Genomic DNA, 26,005 nt, shown 5'->3' on the forward strand with positions numbered 1-26,005 from the left:
CACTATAGTGGCATCATAGAAAGAGTCTGGCAATCTCTGCTGTATTTTTGCCGATTGTAGCATTTTTTCCATTCTAGGGACCAGGATGTCAATGTATCTGGTGTACACCTCGATCAGAATACCATCAGGGCCGGGTGCCTTTCCAGCCGTGAGTCCTCTCACAGCTACCTGAATTTCCTCTAATGTGAAGTCACTCTCTAACATTGCCCTATCTTCATCGCTCAGACGGGGATATGTCACCTCCTGTAGGTACGACCTCAGCTCTTGGGTAGAATAGTGTACCACTGAACTATACAGTTCCTGGTAGAACTCCTGGAATCTAGATAGGATGCCCGGCAATGTCTCTATCATCCCTTCATCCGTCCCTCTAATACGTATAACCGGGGGCGCCAAGGCGTTGTTTCGTGCAATATGGGCGAGTAACTTGCCTGCCTGTCCTCCCATCTCAAAGGATTGCTGCTTGAGGAAAAATAGTTTGTGATCACTCTTCTCCTGTAAGTAATGCATATACTGCCTACCCCTAAGGAGCCATTCCAACCTGTTGGGTTCAGTGGGATCTCTAGTGAAATTACGCTCAGCTTTTTTACATGAGTTTTGGAGCTCCTCTTCTCTACGGTGGGCCTCTCTTTTGATAAATGCTATGGATGATTTAATGCATCCCCTCAGGTAGGCTTTTAACGTTTCCCATAGTAACAGCTCGTCTGTTGTGTCACCCTGGATCTCATAAAACATACGTAATTGATCCGGGATCCGATCATTAGGCTCCATGAGGGTAAGCCAGAAGGGATGTATACGCATTTTGTTTCCTCTTGCTCCCTCCCCCAGCATTGAAAACTTTGCTAGCAATGGTGCGTGGTCAGAGGGTCCCTGTGGACAGTACTCAATACTCTCCAGCTAGGTAAGGGTCAGTGCGCTTCCCATTAGATAATCTATTCTGGATAGGGCTCCCCTAGAGGGGGTAAAGCAAGAATACTGTACCGCCAGGGGATGTCTTTCCCTCCATAAATCCAACCAACCCATCTCGGTGGCCACCTTCAAAAAGCACCGAGGTTGAAGAGATCCCCACTCCATCTCCCGCTGAGCTCGAAAACGATCTAATTCAGGGTTCATGAACATATTAAAGTCCCCCATACAAAGTAATCCGACATTCGGGTACTGCGCTACAAAGCCCACCACAGCCTGCAACACTGATACACTGTCTGGCAGGGGGTTATATACATTAACGATTACACATGGGATACAGTTAATATGTGCAAATACAAATACATAACGTCCGTCGGGATCTACTACAAGCCTCCGAGTTTCCCACCTCAGACCTCTATGTACAAGAACTGTCACTCCTCTAGAGTATGAATTCCCATATGTGCTGGCGCTCCATTGCACCCAGGGCTTCTTAATTCTGTTGCCCGTTTCAGATGTTAAGTGGGTCTCTTGCAGGCCTAAGATATGTGGAGCATACCGACGTACATGCGAAAACACAGCGATCCTTTTTCTTGGTCCGCCTAGTCCCCGCACATTCCATGACATAACTGTTAGTCCCGCCATTTTAACTCAGACACAATAAATTGTATACGTATTTCTCCATTAAATAATATCTCGACTCCCCCATCCCTGCCCACCACTCTATAGAATCTCCACGTCCGTTTCCAGGAGATGTTAAAGTACCACCATGATGAACATACAAACCAGAAAATAACTAACGTTAGGAACATTACATACACATACTGGGCAGACTCTAGGTCTGCTGCAAACATAGCCGTATACTCGGGGACCTGCACGGTGTATTTAGGTGTTATCCCAGTGCAGATGTCGCCGGGTGAGTCCCGATGTCTCTTACTATTAAACAGCCATAAACCAACTATAAGAGGGGATGCAGCATAAGAACATTGCAAGAAAACTAAACAAAAGCCCCCCGCCCCCCCCCCCCCCTTAACTGCTCCACATGTCGCGAATAAGTGGCCCTAGGCCCCATACGATACCCAGAGTTCTCGTCTGGAAACTGAGTCCATCTATAAACAGAAAGGCGTCCTCTTTCATTTCGGTCTGGAGCAGATAAGTGAGGGTAAGTCCAGGTGTCCGGACAAAACAATAGAGATGATTCAGAATCCCGGTCTGCTCACTATCCATTCATCAGCCTCTCGCGGGTCACTGAAGAATGTGGATTTCCCGCCGTCCATCACCCAGAGTCGAGCAGGATATGCCATCGAGTACTGGATGTTTAGTTCCGGAGCCGCCTCTTGACGGCAACAAAGGTGGATCTCTTCTTCTGTAATTCCGCTGAAAAGTCGGGGAAGAGTGATATCCTCGAATTATTATATGATATGTCCGGTGCGGATCTGGCCAGGTTTAGTAGCAAATCCCTATCTTTCCAGTTTAAAAGTCTGGCAAGAAGGGGTCTGGGAGGGGCACCTGGTGGTGGAGGTCTCGCCGGCACTCTGTGCGCCCTTTTCATGGCGTAGGTCGCCGAAAACGTGGCCTCTGGGAACGTGGTCTTGAACCATTTTTCCAGGAAGGTCCTAGGATTCGCACATTGTTGCGTCTGGACCTGTTTTCCAGATCGTCACATTTTTGCTGCCACAGTTGCACCTTCTTTTCCAGGTCCGACAATTTGACCTGCATGGGTCTGGTAATATCCTCCAATTCGGATACTCTGTGCTCAGTCTGTCTCGCCCTCTCAGCTGCTGCACGTCGTGTCTGAGGAGGCCTACATCCACCTTGACCTCTTCGATTTTGCTGGTGAGGGAGGTCTGACACATGGTGATGGCGGCCATCAGTTGTTCATGGGCCGCTTTAGGGGAGAGTTCGGGCTCTTCCTCGCTGGGGAGGTCTTGCTGCAGGGCCGCGCTGCCGCGAGTTGCCTGGGCGCGTGTGTTGGATGGAGTCGCGGCGCCACGTTGGCTCTCGGTCCTAGCATATTCTTTGAGCCGATCCGCGGCGGCCTGCGCCTTGCTTGGGCTCATTTTTCTCCTGCGGGTGGATCCCCTCCTCTTCTGTACCTGCCACTATTTTTGCGGCTGACGGTTAATCGGGATGGAGCAGGATTCTAATCTGGACTCAGAGCTACACTCAGGTACGTGCGCTCATGCCGGTAGTTGGCCACGCCCCCCCATTGTGTTTTTAAGCCCTTAAAGGAAAGAAAGTACTTTCTTGCTCATCTTCGTGTACCATATCCGGGCAGTACTAAATCTTAAGAGCCTCAGTCCTCAGCTCCACTAAAATGCTTACTGTTTGATTTTAAAGGAGAGCTCCACTTGTGGGCAACTGTTTGCACTGTATGAAGCGCAGTGGTGCAAAGACTTCCAATTGTAGAGTATATACAGGGCGATCTCACAGCACTATGGGGGGAGATTTATCAACACCAGTACTGTGCAGCCAGAGGATGCGCCAAATTTATGATGAGGAGCATGTCTTGTCATAAATGAGGCACATCCTCTGGCAGTACGTGCGCCTGAGCAGCTCAGGGTTGCCGTAGATTTCTGGCTTCATTTGCACCAGAAAGCTAAATCTTTATGCTAAATCTCCTCCTATGTATTTAATTTATGCAGATACTGTTGAATGTGAAACATTGGTTGGTTAGGTGGTATACCCCAAACCCATCTGCCTAAATGTATTAAAACATCCAAAATATTACAATATCATGTTGTATACCCCACATAGTGAGAAAGCACAATGCCAAAGTTGATGGTTTTGGTTACTTCAGATTTTAAAAAAAATATCAATATTAGATCAGTGGGGGTCCTGCATCTCCACTGATCAGATCATTGCAGCAGCCCCCGGCTTGTCCATAGAGAAGGCAGACTTGTTCCAGCAGGAAAAGAATGCCAACTGAAGTGGGCAGGTGTTGAAATGTGTTTATGGGACAGCTTTGAATACAGAAAAAAATCCTGCCAAGAATCCTCACGCAAAACCAAATGGAATGAGGACTGCTACAGGAAGCAGAGAAGCCTCCGCATAGATGGTGCCTCTCTTGCCCTGTGGAAGCAGGACCAGCTGGGTATTGAGGAGCATGCCCAAGAATTCCATCCATTCTTCTGGGACCAAGGATGGTTTCTCTCGGTTGGCAATCCAACCAAATTGGTAGATAGTGTCTGCAGTGACCTGGAGGCTGGTCTGGTTGTCCTCCTTAAAGAGAGCCCTACGAAGGTATCAGATAGCAGGTTTAGCACAAATAGGGCAATAATATCAAGTTTATGCTTTTTAAATTGGCCTGATTGAAATATGCCTTGTAACTGTTTTTATCTATAAATTGGAAGTTTACCAATTACCATCATACCCTACTCCCATGTTGTTGTACTGGCACCATGAAAGGGTATTTTTACGAACGTGGTATATATATTTAGATAGAACATGCATTTTTTGCCCAATGTATCTGAAGAAGGTGCAGTACCCTGAAACATGTTATATGTATGGATTTTTTTTTTTAGCCTGGGTACCAGGGATGACAGCAACACCCCTGGTGTAGAAAAGTACCATGAAAGTTGCCAAGACCTTGAGAGTGGTGGCCAACGGAGGATGACAAACTGAAAATGCTGCAAATAAGGCTACTTTCACACTCGCATTTGGTGCGGATCAGTCATGGATCTGCACAGACGGATCCGTTCAAATAATACAACCGTCTGCATCCATTCAGAACAAATCCGTTGGTATTATCATTAACATAGCCAAGACGGATTTATCTTGAACACCATTGAAAGTCAATAAAGGACGGATCCATTTTCTATGGTGCCAGATTGTGTCAGTGAAAACGGATCCGTCCCCATTGACTTACATTCTGTGCAAGGACTGTTCTGTTTTGCTCGGTTTCCTCAGACGGACACTAAAATGCAGCAAGCAGTGTTTTGGTGTCCGCCTCCAAAGCGGAATGGAGACGGAACGGAGGCAAACTGATGCATTCTGAACGGATCCTTTTCCATTCAGAATGCATTAGGGCCAAACTGATCCGTTTTGGACCGCTTATGAGAGCCTCGAACAGATCTGACAAACGGTAAGCCAAAACGCCAGTGTGAAAGTAGCCTAAGAATCACAGGAATCGCTGGTGGGACTGGGCAATGGTAATGTGGGTATAAGTGTCTCCACCACTGAACGCAGGGATTCCATTTGTAATTTGAGATCCAGAATGGGTATGACCGTGCCAACCAGAGGCCAGTCTGGTGTCCAGATCAGGCAAACTGATCTGGGAGGGAGGGAGGAGAAGTTCCACCTCTGGTGGCCCCATTCAACAAATATCTAGAAAAAAAAACTGAGGAGGAATGGGATCTGCGGGAAGAAACCTAGGGTCTTTTGTGGGTCCTACCCCTGGAGACAGAGGATCTATTATACAATGAATGAGGCAGCGATTCCATTCAGAATTTGAGATCCAGAATGGCTCTGACCAAGCTGTCCTACAGAACTGTAAACAGGTTGTTGTAAACCCCAAGAAGTGCTCTGAGGTGGGAACCTGAACAATCACATCTTGGTGACAGAAGGCGCTAATGGCTTGAAAAAAAAAGCAGAAATGCAGGATGGGTATTCATGAGAGGGGTTGCCAGACAGTCCCTTCTGGGAGGAAGACTGAATATTGTAACCTCACGAAACTGTTTCTCAAAATCAAGTGTTACCTACAAGACCAAGCCAGACCCTGCTTGAATATGAGTAGCCGTCCCCCCAACCCAGGGAAGAGGCTTGAGCAGGGGTAGATCTTCATGCAGTGAAGGACTTGGAGGTGAAAAGCTTGGCGTCCTTGATAAGAAGCTGCAAAAAAAGTTTAAGCTTGAAGGAGGGTCTCCTGGACTCCATGGGCCAGAAAGATTCTGTCAGCTCAATGTCAAGAAAAATCAAAAAAGGAATGGAACCTTCTGGTCCTGGGGAAGAAAAGAACTCTTCCTCCTGTGACTTCCAAGATGAGTTCTTGAAGATGCTTAACAAAAAGCTTGTCACAACAGAAAGGGAGAGCAATAAGCAACGTTTTGGAAGTGGCATCAGCCACTCAAGATCTAAGGCAGATGGTATGTTGAGTGGCAACAACATTGGCAGCAAAACACTCTGACTCCAAAAAAACGACCATAGGAGAATTTGGAGGCATGAGGAAACTAAATAGACAGGTTGCAAAAATCTTCCTGAGGAAATTGAGAGGAAAAGGCTTTGCTGAAGCTGTTTAGCCCACATGGTTCAGGCTTTACTTTCCCAAGAGGGAAGACAGAGAGCTCATCCAGCGGCCATAAAGTAAGAATTGGGAATTGGAGCAAAGAGGGGAACAAGGCTTGCAGAGCTTGGAGTAAAACAAATCTCCTTTGAGCTCCGTACTCCTATGCTACACAGCGGCTAATTGCAACAGTTTCGTGGTGACCTTAACCTGCTGAACTCTTCCTGATGTCTGTCTTAGGCCTCATGCACACGACCGTTGTGTGTTTCGCGGTCCGCAAAACACGGATGGCATCCGAGTGCGTTCCGCAATTTGCAGAACAGCGTGGACAGCCATTAATATAACTGCCTATTCTTGTCCGCAAAACGGACAAGAATAGGACAGGTTATATTTTTTTGCGGAACACGGAACGGAGCAACGGATGCGGAAAGCACACGGAGTGCTGGCCGCATCTTTTGCGGCCCTATTGAAGTGAATGGGTCTGCATCCAAGCCATACTGCGGCTCGGATATGGACCAAAACAACAGTTGTGTGCATGAGGCCTTAATCTATGGAGACATGGGAAAGCTAAAAAGAAGGATACCTCTACACGGCTGACGGACTTTTACCCAAATACTAAACTAACGACGCCGGCAGATCATGTGGATCTCTTGTCTGCCTCCTCTCCAGCTTCTGTAGATTGTGCGGGATACCTGAAATGCCTCCTCACCTGGGGCTACTTCCCAAGCTGATCCTCCACAGCCTTCCGGCTCTGTGAGTAACCTAACATTATACAATGGAGTTCCAGTGCTGACTCTTGGTCTAGCAGCATACCGAACACTGTTTCTCCACAACATACATACCAACCAGTGTCTGAAGTCTGAACATGCTCTAAAGGGAACGTGTCATCAGAAAATGACCTATTGTTTAAATCATGTTTAACATTTTTTTTCTATGGCATTCTCTAGATATAAACCAAAACCATAAAATACTGCGGTTCAAAAACACAGAAGAATATTTCAATTATACCTCATCTCTGAGCAGGCTTCACTACAGGTTTTGGCCCAAAATAAGTGATGGAAATAACTGACCAAATAACTGAAGTGTGAACTTGGCCTAATAATAGATGCCACTTCTTGTCTGTACAGATCACTGCAGTTACCTGCTCATTCTAATCCTGCCTGTAATGATATCACCTCTGTATAGATAAGACAGGATCCACCATTCACAATAGAGGATTGACAGACCTTATGTATTCTTTGCTTGTACAATGACCTCTGCACAGGTCACAGAGCATGCCTAGAAAACTCTCCTATAGAAGTCAATAGGGTCAAGCTCCAAATCATTGTGTCTATGGACCATGTGGCTGCCGTAAAGCAATTTCCTTAAAGCAAATGTGTCACCAAAAATGTAATCTGCCAGTTAAAACCAGATAGCAACACATATCCTTTTTTTTCTAATCAGTTTTTATTTTCTGATTGTAGATTTATTTCTTATATTTCCTGAACATGATTATGGGAGCGGCCATCTTTCCTGAGCTAGTGTTTGCACCCTTTAGGAAAAGGCACTGGTGGCCAGGACCATAGGAGCACACATAGGCCAGTCCTTTTTCCTATAGTGTGCAAGCACGGCCACCGATGCTGGATTAAAGGGTGGTCGTAAGCATGGAAATGAGAAGTGTATAATGTGATGGAAAAAGGAGTCTAACCAGAAAAGGAAGCAATATGGAAAATCATAATACATTAGTAAGTGCCTTGTATTAACTTCCTTGTACATAAATGCCATTTGCTGAAATGAGACAATCCCTTTAAGCATATCTGTTTTCTCCATGTTTTTGCTTCTCAGAAGGGTGGAGTTATTATGGTCATTAGAAACACATTAGCATTTTCCCGGATTCAATCCTTCATTGGTACCTTGGAACCAAACCCGAGCTCGGGAAATGTTTTTTTACAGTATAAATCAATTTCTGAATTTATTATGTGATGTCTCGCAAGACTTCGCAAAGTAATAACTGTCTCATCGGAGCCAATACATTCTAATACTGTACGGAGCGCTCACTCCGTACAGTATTGAAACTAAGTTTTATGCGAATCGACTTTGGATGTTTCATCCAAAGTCGATTCGCTCATCCCTAGTCATATCCTTCGAGAACAGAACATGATGTACATCCGTTTGGAAGTGTACAATGCCTTTCGGAGTGCTTCCATTTTTTAGAATAGAGCATGTTGGAGAACATTACGGCAGAAAGGAAGTTTCTCCTGAAAATGTTCCATAACATGAAGAGTATCCTGAACTGTCTGTATTAGGTTATGCATGCTGGAGGCTATTCGGCCACTCTGGTTGGACTGAAGAGTCATAGGAGTCAGCCGAGCTGTCACACTGATCTAGGAGTGGGAAGAAGTTATGTCGGAGAGCAGAAAGAAAATGGTTAGAGGAAACAGAGGGAAAGGGATCTGGGTCTTTTGTGGAACCTACCCCTAGACATTGAGGACCTATAATCAGGCAAATGAGGAGAAAAGCCAGACTGTGCACCAATTGGAGATGTCTTCACTAATTTTAGTCTCTTCACTTGGACTAAGGACCTCCATCTCTTCTGTAGGAGATTAAAATGGCATACATTTTTCAGGAACTCAAACAGACAAACATGTGAAAACCTTGGACTAGATGAAGGGGACTTTACTGACCTTCAGATTCTTACCGAATTGAGGGAAGCGAGTGACCGTGACCCAGGACAGGGCCCATTCACTGAACTAAGGCTGAGAAGCAAAAATATGCCACCCCATCTAACTATGAGTGCGTGGACATCTTTCTCCAGATGGTCACCTCTGACCTGGATCGGCTGGGAAAGGTTGACCCAAAGACCTTTAACCTCTCCCGTGCTGAAATGCAGGCATTGATAGCACTGGAGAAAGATGATTCCATAATTATAAAACCGTCCGATAAGGGCGGTAACCTGGTCATTCTTGACCAGGACGCCTATCTACACATGTGCTTAGATCTACTAAAGGACAGAGATGGATACAGGGTATTACCATCGAATCCCACTTCGTCCTTTCTGGATGAACTGAAACTGATCTTGCAGGGAGGTCTCAACAAAAAAGTGATTAATGTGTCTGAATATGAGTTACTATTTCCACTACACCCGTGTATAGCGACCTTCTATGGACTGCCCAAGATACACAAGGGCACAACACCAGTGAGGGACCGCCCAATTGTCTCGGGGATTAATTTTCTCACACAAAACTGCGGCATCTATCTGGACCAGGTCCTTAGGCAATTTGTTCTGTCCCTACCTGCCTACACAAGGGACACAATGGATTTCCTTAATAAAATTGAAACACTCAACCTCGACCCCGAATGCCTTTTAGGCCTATTTCACACGACAGTATGTCTTTTTCAGTGTTTTGCGGTCCGTTTTAAACGGATCCGTTGTTCTGTTTTTTGTTTCCGTTGTGTTTCCATTCCGTTTTTCCGTATGGCATGTACAGTAATTTCATAGAAAAAATTGGGCTGGGCATAACATTTTCAATAGATGGTTCCGCAAAAAACTGAACGGATACGGAAGATATACGGATGCATTTCCGTATGTATTCTGTTTTTTTGCGGACCCATAGACTTTAATGGAGCAATGGAACGTGATTTGCGGCCAAATATAGGACATGTTCTATCTTTAAACAGAACGGAAAAACGGAAATACGGAAACGGAATGCATACGGAACACATTCCATTTTTTTGCGGAACCATTGAAATGAATGGTTCCGTATACGGACCGCAAAAAACGGCCCGCAAAATGGAAAAAAAAAAACGGCCGTGTGAAAGAGGCCTTAGCCAGTATTGACGTGGAGTCGCTATATAGCTCTATTCCACACCATCAGGCAATTATAGCTGCTGAGTATTTACTAAGGACAAGAGGTACACAGTGTGGGGCACATAATGTCTTTATCCTGCAACTATTGGAATTCACCTTGACTCATAACTTTTTCCTCTTTAACGCACGATTCTACCACCAGCTCAGGCAGGGGGGCGGCTATGGGGAGCCCTTGTGCCCCTACCTATGCCAACCTCTTCCTGGGCTGGTGGGAGGATACATGTGTGTTCCCTGAGCGACTTGTCTGGTGGGCTGATAACGTCATATTTTGGACACGCTACATTGACGACATCTTCTTGGTCTGGAAGGGTGGACCAGGGGACCTTAGAAGATTCATCACTGAGCTTAACACGAATGAAATTGGCCTCCGGTTCACGTATGAACATGACCCAAAGACAATTACCTTCCTGGATGTACGGGTGACTAAGGAGGGTGACAGACTAGTGTCGGACATATATAGGAAAGCTACAGCTACTAATTCTTTGCTCCACTGAAAGAGTCACCACCCGACCCCCCTCAAACGGGGAATACCGAGGGGCCAGTACCTCAGAGTGAGGAGGAACTGCTCAGAAGGGGAGTCCTTTTTCAGTAAATCAAAGAAATTACAAAACAGAATTAGATCTAGGGGGTATCCTTAGAGGGTGTTGAAGGAGGTCTTTAACCACCTCCGGACCGCCTAACGCAGGATCGCGTTCCGGAGGTGGCAGCCCTGCGCAGAGTCACGCATATATGCGTCATCTCGCGATGGGCGAGATTTCCTGTGAACGCGCGCACACAGGCGCGCGCGCTCACAGGAACGGAAGGTAAGAGAGTTGATCTCCAGCCTGCCAGCGGCGATCGTTCGCTGGCAGGCTGGAGATGTGTTTTTTTTAACCCCTAACAGGTATATTAGACGCTGTTTTGATAACAGCGTCTAATATACCTGCTACCTGGTCCTCTGGTGGTCCCATTTGTTTGGATCGACCACCAGAGGACACAGGTAGCTCAGTAAAGTCCCACCAAGCACCACTACACTACACTACACCCCCCCCCCGTCACTTATTAACCCCTTATTAGCCCCTGATCACCCCTGATCACCCCATATAGACTCCCTGATCACCCCCCTGTCATTGATTACCCCCCTGTAAAGCTCCATTCAGATGTCCGCATGATTTTTACGGATGCACTGATAGATGGATCCGATCCGCAAAACGCATCCGGACGTCTGAATGAAGCCTTACAGGGGCATGATCAATGACTGTGGTGATCACCCCATATAGACTCCCTGATCACCCCCGTGTCATTGATCACCCCCCTGTAAAGCTCCATTCAGATGTCCGCATGATTTTTACGGATGCACTGATAGATGGATCCGATCCGCAAAACGCATCCGGACGTCTGAATGAAGCCTTACAGGGGCATGATCAATGACTGTGGTTATCACCCCATATAGACTCCCTGATCACCCCCCTGTCATTGATTACCCCCCTGTCATTGATTACCCCCCTGTAAAGCTCCATTCAGATGTCCGCATGATTTTTACGGATGCACTGATAGATGGATCGGATCCGCAAAACGCATCCGGACGTCTGAATGAAGCCTTACAGGGGAGTGATCAATGACTGTGGTGATCACCCCATATAGACTCCCTGATCACCCCCCTGTCATTGATTACCCCCCTGTAAAGCTCCATTCAGATGTCCGCATGATTTTTACGGATGCACTGATAGATGGATCGGATCCGCAAAACGCATCCGGACGTCTGAATGAAGCCTTACAGGGGCGTGATCAATGACTGTGGTGATCACCCCATATAGACTCCCTGATCAACCCCCCTGTCATTGATCAACCCCCCTGTCATTGATCAACCCCCCTGTAAGGCTCCATTCAGATATTTTTTTGGCCCAAGTTAGCAGAATTTTTTTTTTTTTTTTCTTACAAAGTCTCATATTCCACTAACTTGTGTCAAAAAATAAAATCTCACATGAACTCACCATACCCCTCACGGAATCCAAATGCGTAAAATTTTTTAGACATTTATATTCCAGACTTCTTCTCACGCTTTAGGGCCCCTAGAATGCCAGGGCAGTATAAATACCCCACATGTGACCCCATTTCGGAAAGAAGACACCCCCAGGTATTCCGTGAGGGGCATATTGAGTCCATGAAAGATTGAAATTTTTGTCCCAAGTTAGCGGAACGGGAGACTTTGTGAGAAAAAAATTAAAAATATCAATTTCCACTAACTTGTGCCAAAAAAAAAAAAATGTCTATGAACTCGCCATGCCCCTCATTGAATACCTTGGGGTGTCTTCTTTCCAAAATGGGGTCACATGTGGGGTATTTATACTGCTCTGGCATTCTAGGGGCCCCAAAGCGTGAGAAGAAGTCTGGTATCCAAATGTCTAAAAATGCCCTCCTAAAAGGAATTTGGGCACCTTTGCGCATCTAGGCTGCAAAAAGTGTCACACATCTGGTATCGCCGTACTCAGGAGAAGTTGGGGAATGTGTTTTGGGGTGTCATTTTACATATACCCATGCTGGGTGAGAAAAATATCTTGGTCAAATGCCAACTTTGTATAAAAAAATGGGAAAAGTTGTCTTTTGCCAAGATATTTCTCTCACCCAGCATGGGTATATGTAAAATGACACCCCAAAACACATTCCCCAACTTCTCCTGAATACGGCGATACCACATGTGTGACACTTTTTTGCAGCCTAGGTGGGCAAAGGGGCCCATATTCCAAAGAACACCTTTAGGATTTCACAGGTCATTTACCTACTTACCACACATTAGGGCCCCTGGAAAATGCCAGGGCAGTATAACTACCCCACAAGTGACCCCATTTTGGAAAGAAGACACCCCAAGGTATTCCGTGAGGGGCATGGCGAGTTCCTAGAATTTTTTATTTTTTGTCACAAGTTAGTGGAAAATGCTTATTTTTTTTTTTTTTTTTTTTCATACAAAGTCTCATATTCCACTAACTTGTGACAAAAAATAAAAAGTTCCATGAACTCACTATGCCCATCAGCGAATACCTTGGGGTCTCTTCTTTCCAAAATGGGGTCACTTGTGGGGTAGTTATACTGCCCTGGCATTCTAGGGGCCCAAATGTGTGGTAAGGAGTTTGAAATCAAATTCTGTAAAAAATGACCTGTGAAATCCGAAAGGTGCTCTTTTGAATATGGGCCCCTTTGCCCACCTAGGCTGCAAAAAAGTGTCACACATCTGGTATCTCCGTAATCGGGAGAAGTTGGGGAATGTGTTTTGGGGTGTCATTTTACATATACCCATGCTGGGTGAGAGAAATATCTTGGCAAAAGACAACTTTTCCCATTTTTTTATACAAAGTTGGCATTTGACCAAGATATTTATCTCACCCAGCATGGGTATATGTAAAAAGACACCCCAAAACACATTCCTCAACTTCTCCTGAATACAGAGATACCAGATGTGTGACACTTTTTTGCAGCCTAGGTGGGCAAAGGGGCCCACATTCCAAAGAGCACCTTTCGGATTTCACAGGTCATTTACCTACTTACCACACATTTGGGCCCCTAGAATGCCAGGGCAGTATAACTACCCCACAAGTGACCCCATTTTGGAAAGAAGAGACCCCAAGGTATTCGCTAATGGGCATAGTGAGTTCATGGAAGTTTTTATTTTTTGTCACAAGTTTGTGGAATATGAGACTTTGTATGAAAAAATAAAATAAAAAAAAAATCATCATTTTCCACTAACTTGTGACAAAAAATAAAAAATTCTAGGAACTCGCCATGCCCCTCACGGAATACCTTGGGGTGTCTTCTTTCCAAAATGGGGTCACTTGTGGGGTAGTTATACTGCCCTGGTATTCTAGGGGCCCAAATGTGTGGTAAGGAGTTTGAAATCAAATTCAGGAAAAAATGAGGAGTGAAATCCGAAAGGTGCTCTTTGGAATATGGGCCCCTTTGCCCACCTAGGCTGCAAAAAAGTGTCACACATCTGGTATCCCCGTACTCAGGAGAAGTTGAGGAATGTGTTTTGGGGTGTCTTTTTACATATACCCATGCTGGGTGAGATAAATATCTTGGTCAAATGACAACTTTGTATAAAAAAATGGGAAAAGTTGTCTTTTGCCAAGATATTTCTCTCACCCAGCATGGGTATATATAAAATGACACCCCCAAAACACATTCCCCACCTTCTCCTGAGTACGGAGATACCAGATGTGTGACACTTTTTTGCAGCCTAGGTGGGCAAAGGGGCCCATATTCCAAAGAGCACCTTTCGGATTTCACAGGTCATTTTTTACAGAATTTGATTTCAAACTCCTTACCACACATTTGGGCCCCTAGAATGCCAGGGCAGTATAACTACCCCACAAGTGACCCCATTTTGGAAAGAAGAGACCCCAAGGTATTCGCTAATGGGCATAGTGAGTTCATAGAACTTTTTATTTTTTGTCACAAGTTAGTGGAATATGAGACTTTGTAAGAAAAAAAAAAAAAAAAAAATCATAATTTTCCGCTAACTTGTGACAAAAAATAAAAAGTTCTATGAACTCACTATGCCCATCAGCGAATACCTTAGGGTGTGTACTTTCAGAAATGGGGTCATTTGTGGGGTGTTTGTACTGTCTGGGCATTGTAGAACCTCAGGAAACATGACAGGTGCTCAGAAAGTCAGAGCTGCTTCAAAAAGCGGAAATTCACATTTTTGTACCATAGTTTGTAAACGCTATAACTTTTACCCAAACCATTTTTTTTTTACCCAAACATTTTTTTTTTATCAAAGACATGTAGAACTATAAATTTAGAGCAAAATTTCTATATGGATGTCGTTTTTTTTTGCAAAATTTTACAACTGAAAGTGAAAAATGTCATTTTTTTGCAAAAAAATCGTTAATTTCGATTAATAACAAAAAAAGTAAAAATGTCAGCAGCAATGAAATACCACCAAATGAAAGCTCTATTAGTGAGGAGAAAAGGAGGTAAAATTCATTTGGGTGGTAAGTTGCATGACCGAGCAATAAACGGTGAAAGTAGTGTAGGTCAGAAGTGTAAAAAGTGGCCTGGTCTTTCAGGGTGTTTAAGCACTGGGGGCTGAAGTGGTTAAAAATGTGCAACAACAAAATCGGGCTGACGTTTTGGTCCCGAGAAGTAGGGCCAGGGATAAACATCAACATCAGCGGATCATATGCACCTTTGATGTAGCCAACCATCAAGCCGATATTGCGTATGGACCATGATTTGTCCAAAATTCTTACCGAATATCCTACTGTCACCTACCGCCAGGGCAAAAGCATTCAGGACCGTTTAGTCCATAGTCACTTTACACCTCCAGCTAAGATGGGCACATGGCTAGACCGTAAGCCTATAGGAGTCTTTAAATGTGGTTCATGTAAGGCATGTTAATACATCTCCACCTCTAAGACCCTTATGTGTTCGGTGACTAAACAGGGACTTCATAAATTGTATAAGTAAGGCTACTTTCACACCTGCGTTTAGGTCGGATCCGTCTGGTATGTGCCCAGACAGATCCGCACCTATAATGCAAACGCTTAGATCCGTTCAGAACGGATCCGTTTGCATTACCATGAACAAAAAAATTTTTTTTTTTTTTTCATGATGATGCAAACGGATCCGTTTTGACTTTACATTGAAAGTCAATGGGAGACGGATCCGTTTGAAAATTGAGCCATACTGTGTCAACTTCAAACGGATCCGTCCACATTGACTTACATTGTAAGTCTGGACGGATCCGTTTGCCTCCGCACGGCCAGGCGGACACCTGAACGCTGCAAGCTGCGTTCAGGTGTCCGCCTGCTGAGCGGAGGACAAACGGAGCCAGACTGATGCATTCTGAGCGGATCCGCATCCATTCAGAATGCATTAGGGCTGGACGGATGCGTTCGGGGACGCTTGTGAGAGCCTTCAAACGGAACTCACAAGCGGAGCCCCGAACGCTAGTGTGAAAGTAGCCTAAGGGGGCAATTTACATCTGCCAATGTACGTGTCCAATGGACTATATAGGAAAAACTGTGAGAGATGTCAGGAGGAGGATCTGTGAACACATCAATGATGTAGTTAAGAAAAATGTCACACCAGTGGCATTACATGTCAATGAATTTCATGAGGGGGACCCGAGATGCCTTAGGTTCTCCATATTGGAGCTCGTGCCACCCTCTCCCCGTGGGAAGGGGGGGGGGGGGTGACGACTGGGACAGGAAGATTCTCCAAAAGGAATGTGAATGGATACATCGGTTACGGTCCCTGTCCCCCCTCGGGATCAATGAGAGATTGACCTTCTCCTGTTTCCTTTGATTATCATGGTTGTACTAATCAGTACCTTTCTCTGGAATGCCCTGTGTCATATAGTGCCGGGCCTCTATGTAATTTTGAGTACCCGTCTACTGGCTAGATGCGGGAAGCATCTATTTCTTCAATATCATTACAACCAAAGAATCTGATTTTTTTTCATTGGGACAAATAAACATCCTCTATATAAAGTTTAGGATGTTTGGGATGGTATATGGTGAAGGTTTTAATAGTCGCCTCATTCATTAATATATTATAGCATCGTTCCCAACATGTATCCTAACCTGCTGAGCGAACCGTGATCAGATCTCCATCCTATATAGTATGGGCTCCCTTTGAGGTTTGACCTATACATTGAAGACTGATCAACATTCAGGTGGGGAAGGCTGTGTAGCGATGTATTTGTCATCTTCGCTACCCATAACAGGCAATTCACTGTTCTGATCACGTGATTGCGTTCCATGGACCGGAAGCACGTGACCGGAACTGCGCGCTCTGCTCAGAGCGCTTACTTGCGGTTCACCGGCCGGAAATGAACACATCCAAGGACCGGAAGTGTAGGCGCGGCGGAAATGACGTAGCCGCACTTAATTGATGCATGGATGCGGTGAGCATATAAATAGGGGGCACCTGGTTAACACAGGTACGGGCTGAACGAGGAACTGGGGAGGACTGGACTCTGAAACGGACAACAGACTGAGTAGGGGCACCTAATTCCCCTTTTGTTCTTATTATATGACCGCGACTGTTGATTATATATATCCACTTTCTGCAGTATGCATCTATGCTCATTGAAGCCATTCATCAATCACTGGACCCATGAGATTTTGAACTGAATGTATAGAGACAGAGTTCTATTTGACTATTCTTGGCACTGGTGGAGGTGTTAATATGGGATACGATTTGCCCTCTACCACAAATATATTCTTTTCTTTTACAGATGCCTGCAATGAACTCCGGCTTCATTATAAAACGGTCCTGGTGTCTGAACTGTCTGTACTGAGTCTGGTTGACTGAGATCCCCTCCAGCCATTAACAACTGAGCCCCTTCTTTATCGCTTGGGTATCATATTTATAATAACGGATATTTGACTGTCCATATTGATATCCGGCACCCAAATCCTACTGACCCCCTGATGATCCCACAAAGTGGGGGAAACGCGTCAGGGTACTTTGAAGAATGTATATCTGAGGGTGTTCTGTGTACCTAGTTAGCTGGATTATCTCGGCACTAGGGGTGTATACACAGTCCACCAATTGGGGTGTATATATCTTTTGGGTTTTTTGTGTGCATGTATATCAACTGTTAATCTATAGGCACCTATTTAGGTTACCATCCCCTCCTACCCCCTAATGTCATCCTGTTTAGGGCTGTGTGAGGATTTAATTAGCCCAGGCACGAGGACAGGGAGTCCCCACCATTAGGGGCCATCCCTGGGCTGAGGAATAGACCAGGGAGAGACAACAGGGACAGCTTCCCTTTCTCCCGGTATGTTAAGAGGTGCCTAGTGTGGACTTATCTGAGGGACCCTCAGTGACTACTGTCCTCTTTATCTTTTTGACTTTTTCATTTTTTAAGGATTGAAATTAAATATTTGGATTTTAAGGGTTATGTGAATTGCTGGAATTAGACTTTTGTTTATTAACCCGTTCAGGACCTATGTGGACGCATTTGTCTTTTTCCAGGGAGTAAAATGGCCTGAACAGACGTCTATGACGCTTGTACAGGCGTTATTGCGACCTTGCCATACCCATGGTGCTGTGTTTCGCCTTAATCATACTGATTTGCAGTATAAAGGTATATTATTTTTACCTCATAGCGAACCCTGTTTCGTTTCACAATACATTTTATGGATCAATAAATGGTGCCATTAAAAAACACAATTTGTTGATGGAAAAAAACGTTAGGGCTCTTGAAAGACAGGCAGAAAAAAAAAATGTTAATGTGTTATAGCTATAAAACATTTAAAAAACTCTTCACACCCAGTATAAAAAGTACGCTAGAGAACTAACCAGAAAGCCCTGTGTTGAATATTAAATTTGCCTTGGATTACAATGCAGCTTTCTCCCACTGCAAAGTGTGAGATCTGCAGCAGAAATCCGCCATAGACCGGGCATGATGTGGATCAGAAAATGTAATTTTCCTATTAAAGGGGTTTTCTGGTAGTTTTATACCGATGACGTATCCTCTGGATAGGTCATCAGTATCTGATTGGTGGGTGTCTGACACCTGGAATCCCCACCGATCAGCTGTCTGAGAAGGCACCGGCGCTCACAGTAGCACCGCGGCCTTCTGTCTGCAAACCAAGTACAGCACCGTCCGTTGCATAGTGCCTGTAATTGGTATTGCAGCTCAGCCCCAATCTTGTCAATGGGGCTGAGCTGAGCCTAGGCCATGTTACCAATGAACATGACTTCACATGGCTTAGGGAAAGCTGAGAAAAGGCCACGGCGCTACTGCAAGCTACGCTGCCTTCTCAAACAACTGATCGGTGGGGATCCAGGTGTCAGACCCCCACTGATTAGATACTGATGACCTATCCAGAGTATACGTCATAGGCATAAAACTCCCAGAAAACCCCTTTAACATGTTCTCTTGCCAGAAGCAGAGGAGATTATCAGCTTCTAGTTACATATTTGTTACTTAGGGTGCATTCACACGGCCGTGTAAATGGATCCGCATCCATTCCGCAAATTAGCGGAACGGGTGAGGACCCATTCATTTCAATGGTGCCGCAAAAGATGCAGACAGCACACCATGTGCTGTCCACATCCGTTGTTCCGTTCCGTGGCCCCGCAAAAAAGATAGGGCATGTCCTATTCTTGTCCGCAACCAAGCGGACAAGCTTAGGCATTCTCTATATAGCGCTGGCCATGTGCAGTCCGCAAATTGCGTAACGCAAAACACTTACGGTCGTGTGAATGCACCCTTAGGCTAGGTTCACATCTGCGTTTGGTAAATCTGGTAATCTGTTCCACACAGGAGCAGACTACTGAAATTATATAATCTGGAATAGCCGGATTATGCAGGATCCCAGTTCGCTCTAATGGGAACCCAGCTAGTATTCATGCCAGAAACCCAACGGATCCCATTATAGCGATATGCCAGGTACGGTAATTTAGGTAGTCTACTCCTCTGCTGGCACAGACTACTGGATTTACCAAATGCAGATGTGGCCTTATCCTGAGAAGACAGCCCAATCAGACATGTAACACCCAGTCTGTGTAAATATTACTCCCATGCATACACTGTAGGGGACTGTAGCACACATCTAAAAGCTGCTTTACTGTATTACATATATATTTTATACATTACTATGCAAAATGCTACCCCATCCCCATACCTAACTCTGTTCAGATGCTCCTCACCCTTCTAATGTAGGCACACCCTCATGCCTCCCTGTAGATCGCCTTGTGCTCAGCCTGGCACGGGGTTGCCTTGCACTATATCTATGCCGTGACTGTTGTTCTCTCCTACTTTCTCCTTCACGATTCTCTTCGCCTGGTCCGCTTGTGCCGAAGATGGGGAAATCCAGGCCCTCATTGAAAATTCCAAAAGTGACTTGCCCATAGCCAGGGGGCAAGGAGAACTGCGTTGGTTCAAGGCCCTTTTGGGAAAAATAAAAATAAAAAATTAAGGGATTAGGAGAAAGTGTTAAAAAAATAGATGGGAGAAAACGACAAACTTCTTAAGGTTGCTTACCGGAAACGGATGTCTGTTCTGATCTGTCCCTGAAGTGTTGCTACTATTCTCAGCGCTCCTACAGAAGACATGATGAATGATAAAGAACAAACCAACTTATGTAGGAAAGTCGTGTCATATCGGCTGGCAGCATATCATCTGTGTCAAATATAAACCACTTCAGTACCAGACTGGGGGTGATTACACTTGTGAAAAGCAAGATATAAAAACAGAGGCAGCCATTACTTCTACAGTCAGATGAAAGAACTGCCCTCAGTGCCTGGAAGTGGCCAACACATGGAGATCTGCTGGAACCAACTGGAGGCGTAGCCTGTACTAACCAATCATTCCAGTTCTCTAAGGTCCTTAGGAAACTAAAGTGCCTATGGTTCCTATTAGTGATGAACAAAATGATTCTACAGAATCAATGTGTCCAATCAGCAGGGCCTTTACAACTGATTTGTCCAATCAGCAGGGCCTTTACAACTGATTTGTCCAATCAGCAGGGCCTTTACAACTGATTTGTCCAATCAGCAGGGCCTTTACAACTGATTTGTCCAATCAGCAGGGCCTTTACAACTGATTTGTCCAATCAGCAGGGCCTTTACAACTGATTTGTCCAATCAGCAGGGCCTTTTGCATAAATTAAAACTTCTCAGCAGTACAGGCACATAGCACATATGAACATGGGACCAACACAGATGCCTTCTTTTCAGTGCTGCCATTCGTGCACATGTAACCACTGGGGCCAGTGACTGGCTGAGCGGTTATGTGAACAACATGTGACACTATAACTTCCAGTTATAGTGCTAATTAGCTCTTTTGCGCACCATGGGGTGAGCAGAAGGCTTGGAACACAGCCATTCTAACGCCCATCTCCTTGGTTCCCGCCCCTTCCATTTTCATTGACAGGACTAGACACGTTGTTCAGCTTTGTATTCAGACACCCCCCTGTGTGCTGTGGATTACATGGGGTGCTGGCACTCATTGGTGGCTGTGTGTGCCGTGGATTACATGGGGGTGCTGGCACTCAGTGGTGGCAGTGTGTGCTGTGGATTACATGGGGGTGCTGGCACTCATTGGTGGCAGTGGAGCATTTAAACAAGGGAGAGAAGATAACTAAGGTATTGCTTTGATCAGCATGATCAACCCTACCATAAAATATATGTCTGGTTTAATAGGACTCCCTCTGTCTCCCATCGGCACCCCGCAAATGCGATCGCGGGGTGCCGATGTGTGTGAAGGCTGGCAGGGCTCTGATGTAGGCCCCAGACCAGCCTTTAGTAATTTCCAGCAGGCTGCGCCTCTCTGGCGCAGCCTGCTGGTCAATGTTAGAATGGAATTGCCATTAAAATGCAATCAAAATACTGTCTGTTATAGTCCCCTTGAAAAAAAAAAAAAAAAAAAAAAAAGGAAAAACACATGAAAAAAATAAAATTCCATTAAAAAAAATTACGCTTTTTTGCCCCATTGAAAATACGCTTTTCAATAAAAAAAAATAAAAAAAACGTAAAAAAATAAAAATTATCTCCCCCAATATGTTTGGTATTGCCGCATCTGTAACGACCCAGACTACATAAATATCACATAAATTATCCCCTACGGTAAACGCCATAAAAAAATAAAATAAAAATAACAAGCAAACAAAAAGTGCCATTTACTCCAAAATGATACCAATGAAAAATACAAGTCGTCCCACAAAAATCAAGCCCTCACACAACTCCATAGAAAGATAAATAAAATGTTATGGGGCTTGGGAAGCTGCAATGCAAAAACATTTTTTTCTTTAAAAAAAAGGGGGAAGGGGTTTTATTGCAAAAAAGTTGTAAAACTTAAAAAAAAACTATATGTATTTGGTATCACTGTAATCGTACTCACCCAGATAATAGAGATATTATGTTTTTTATACTGAAAAATGAACGCTGTAAAATTTATAACGTAAAAACGCAGTGGCAGCATTGCTGTTTTTCCCCATCTCCCTCCCAGAAAAAGTTAATAAAACTTAATCAAAGTTATGTGTACCCTAAAGTGGCGCCATTAAAAACTACAACTTGTCCCGTAAAAAACAAGCCCTCATAAAGCTATATAGAGACGGAAAAATAAAAAAGGTATAGCTCTTGGAATGTGATGATGAAAAAAGGAAGAAAAACTCTTGGTCAGTAAGGCCCAAAACAGACTGGTCACTAAGGGGTTAACAAATTTCACACATTATGGCAGTCTGTGTGCCAGAAAATCAAATCTACAAATCCAGGCTCTGAGCTGTGCTATCATTTACTCCAGTGTCTCATATAAATTCAAGGGAACCTGTCACCTGGATTGCTGAGGACATGGGCTGCTAGCACATCCGCAATATCCAGTCCCCATAGCTCTGTGTGCTTTTATTGTGTAAAAAACCGATTTTATAGATGTGTAAATGAGGCAAGTAAGAAGCCCAAGGAGCTGGTACTAACGTTTCTGGCGCCCAGCCACGCCCACTGCGAAGGAGCCCAGCACCGCCCCGCATCCTCAGAATCTCCTCCTTGCTCTCTGATGTCACAAAGCTAGAGCGCCGTAATCTCGTGATGCGTAAGCTAGCGCATGCGCAGTACGTTCCCTGAAGCTGATGCCAGCACAGGGAAGGAACACTATGCAGACACTGTGCATGCGCTAGCTGGCACATTGTGAGATTATGGCGCTCTAGCTTTGTGACGTCGGGGAGCAAGGATGAGATTCGGAGGATGCGGGGCGGTGCTAGGCTCCTTCGCAGTGGGCGTGGCTGGGCTCCGGAAACGTTAGTAGTAATTATATATATATATATATATATAGAAGAAAAGTCCAGCGGGAGCACCACCAGGAGTCGGGTGCAAAATCCACAGAGGCAGCGGCAATACCCCAACAATATGGCTTGAAAAAGATAGGACTGCACTCCAGATAAAGTGAAAAATCAGTGGAGTTTTATTCACCCATAACTTTGGCAACTTAGCGACGTTTCGGCTCACAAGAGCCTTCTTCCAGCGAAGGCGTCGCTAAGTTGCCAAAGTTATGGGTGAATAAAACTCCACTGATTTTTCACTTTATCTGGAGTGCAGTCCTATCTTTTTCAAGCTATATATATATATATAAATATATATATATATATATATATATATATATATATATATATATATATATATATAAATAAAAATAAGGTTTTTTTTTACACAATAAAAGCACACAGAGCTATGTGGACTGGGTATTGCGGATGTGCCAGCGGCCATCTAGCAACCCATGTCCTCAGCTCTATACACAAAATCCTGGTGACAGGTTCCAGATGGCGATAGTAAGGTAAAAGTTAAAAAGCAGCAGCCCGCCCCCCCAAGTCTGTCTGCATTGAGTTACCTTATTTCAGGAAGTTCTTCAATGAACCCGGAGTCACATCTTGGGCAGGTATACTCCTGCATGAAACGAGAAAAAAAGTGAAGTAAACAATTCTCAGTGGAAGTAAATACCGTATATATTTATGCTGCCTTTTACTCTTATGTCATAGTATTACGGTGCACTCTCACCAAGGCTGCTGTGCCCATTTGGCGTATGCACCGGGAAAGCCAAAGGCGGACACCTCCAATGTATCCATAGGAAAAGAACGCTTTGTTTGGTCTCCATTGGTCACTATACATTTTTATTTGCTCTACAGAATAGTGTAGCTGACTGTTACTCTACACAGTAATTTTTTTTTTTTATAGTACACACTGTGGTACCCTATAACTACACAGTTTAGTCAGACTGTCAAAAACCTAGCTAAACTGGCAAGCTCCTCAACATTTACATTTTATTTTTCTGCCATTCCCCTTATTTTTTCTAGACGGTTATGAATTATTAGCAGTCTGCAGCAAAAGTCCACCTGGGTGTTACCAGTTTTTTTTTTTGTTTTTTTTTGGGGGGGGGGGGGGGGGGGGGGTCCCTGCACAGTCCGATACTATCCAATTAGCGATGCCGGTGTCATATTGTGCAGGGGCACACCCCAACTGGTAACAACCAGGTGGCAATTCACTCACAAACCTCTAGAAGGAACAATAGAGGAATGGCACAACACGGCTCATAGGAATACAGTCGTGGACAAAGGTTCTGAGACACAAACGTTGGTTTTCACAGACTTTGTGGCTTCAGGTTTCTGATGGCAATCTGCATTAATCTAGGTTGTTATGAAGAGTGTTGAATTGAAATTAATTGCAAAGTCAGTCCTTGCCACGAACATTAACTTAATCACACAAAAAAAAACAATTCCACTGCATTTCAGCCCCGCCACAAAATGACCTGCTAACATCATTTCAGTGATCTTCTTATTAGCACAGAGGAAAGTGTTAACAAGGACAAGGCAGCTGATATCACTCTGTTATGCTGACTATGTTATCGATTAATCCAACGATTAATCGAGTACTCTAATAACAAATTAAAAGAACGTTTTTTTCTCTCTAAAAACTCATCAGCCCCCCCCCCCCCCAATGCCACCGGCTTGCCCCCTCCGTGCCACCGGCTTGCCCCCATCTCCCCTTTCTAGCCATGTCACCAGTGCCAGTACTTACCTTTCCTGTAGGGGCGCTGCTCCACAGCTCCTCCATCTTATTCTCAGTGTGCTGCACTGTCGTCCTGACGTCACACAGCGTCGGGTCATAGTGCACGCTTACGGGTGACCACAGAGCGGTGAGTAATAGCAAGCGGTTTACTCTTGCTCCGGGACACAAACAAATCCTCAATGAAAAAAAATTTGCATTGAGGATTTTTTTGTGTCCAATTACTTGATTCAACCGAGTAATCGTTTCAGCCCTAACTGGTGGCTTTAAAGGGGAGGTGGGGGGGTGGGGAAAGTGCTTGAAATCACCCATCATCTTCCTCTGTTAACCATGGTTACCTCCAAGGAAACACATGCCATCATCATTGCTTTGCATCAAAGGGGCTTCACAAGCAAGGACGCTGTTTGTAATGGTAGGTTTACACGGTGTGAAGCCCTGCATTTACATCCAGTGATCAACTCCAAAGGATGTGGACGAAGAATCTCTATTGCGATCGCTTGTCCTGGGAAGCAGATCGCTGTTTAGACCACACAATCTGCTGCTCAGAAGACATCATTTACTTTCAAGCACTAACAGTTTCACCTGAAGAACGGGCGCTTCGCAGGAACGTTCGCTCCCCGATAATCTGCCCAAATATCTGCACGTGTAAACTCACCATAAGATTGCATCTAAATCAACCATTTATCAGATCATCAAGAACCTCAAGGACAGAGGTTTAATTGCTATGAAGAAGGCTTCATTGTGCCCAAGAAAGTCCAGAAAGTGCCAGGACTGTCTCCTAAAGAGGATTCAACTATGGGATCAGGTCACCACCAGTGCAGAGCTTGCTCAGGAACAGTGCAGGCAGGTGCGAACGAATCTGAACGCGCAGAAGTTATTAAAACACTCGTTTCAGGAGAGGTTGACAGGTCCTCTTTAAGATTATCGATTAGCCCCGCCAAAATTGACAGGTTCAGCCAAATTTCTTATATGTATAGTGGCTGTATGGATTGCTCGCCACCTTGCCCGGCTCCTTATTTTGTTCTGCTATGATTTCCATAATGAAGTGAATAAAATAAATTAATAAACGGTGAGACAAAGGTTTTTGGAGGATGGCCTGGTGTCAGGAAGGGCAGCAACTTCAAGGACAGACTGATGTTCTGCACGAGGTACAGGGACTGGACTGCAGAAGACTGGGGTAAAGGTTTTTTCTGATGAAACCACCTTCAGACTGTTTGGGACATCTGGAAAAACGATTGTCCGGAGAAGAAAAGGTGAGAGCTGAAACCATTCATGTGTGGGGTTACTTCTCATCCAAACAACTGGCGTTACTCACCATTTTGCCTAAGAACACTGCCATCAATGAAGAATGGTGTCAAAACCTCCCCCAGGAGCAGCTTCTTCCAAGGATCCAGGGGCAATATGGTGACGAGCCATGGTTTTGCCAGCATGATAGAGCACCATGTCACAAAGCTAAAGTGATAACTAAGTGGTTCGGTGAACAAAACATTGAAAATTTTAAGTCCATAGCCAGGAAACTCTACATATCTTAATCCCATTGAGAACCT

General features: G+C 44.7%; 1 protein-coding gene across 1 annotated transcript in view; it reads right to left on the bottom strand.

Moving 5' to 3' along the window:
• RNF126 (ring finger protein 126) overlaps positions 1-26,005 on the bottom strand; it is a 46,845-nt gene that overhangs the window by 16,157 nt on the left and 4,683 nt on the right. The window contains exons 2-4 of the mRNA XM_040417517.1: positions 23,287-23,342; positions 19,951-20,008; positions 19,617-19,855 (exon numbers count right to left, since the gene is read on the bottom strand). Coding sequence (XP_040273451.1) covers positions 19,617-19,855; positions 19,951-20,008; positions 23,287-23,342 — 353 coding nt within the window. The remainder of the gene's footprint in view (positions 1-19,616; positions 19,856-19,950; positions 20,009-23,286; positions 23,343-26,005) is intronic.

This window comes from Bufo bufo, chromosome 2 (genome assembly GCF_905171765.1).
Source record: "Bufo bufo chromosome 2, aBufBuf1.1, whole genome shotgun sequence".
Lineage (NCBI taxonomy): Eukaryota > Metazoa > Chordata > Amphibia > Anura > Bufonidae > Bufo > Bufo bufo.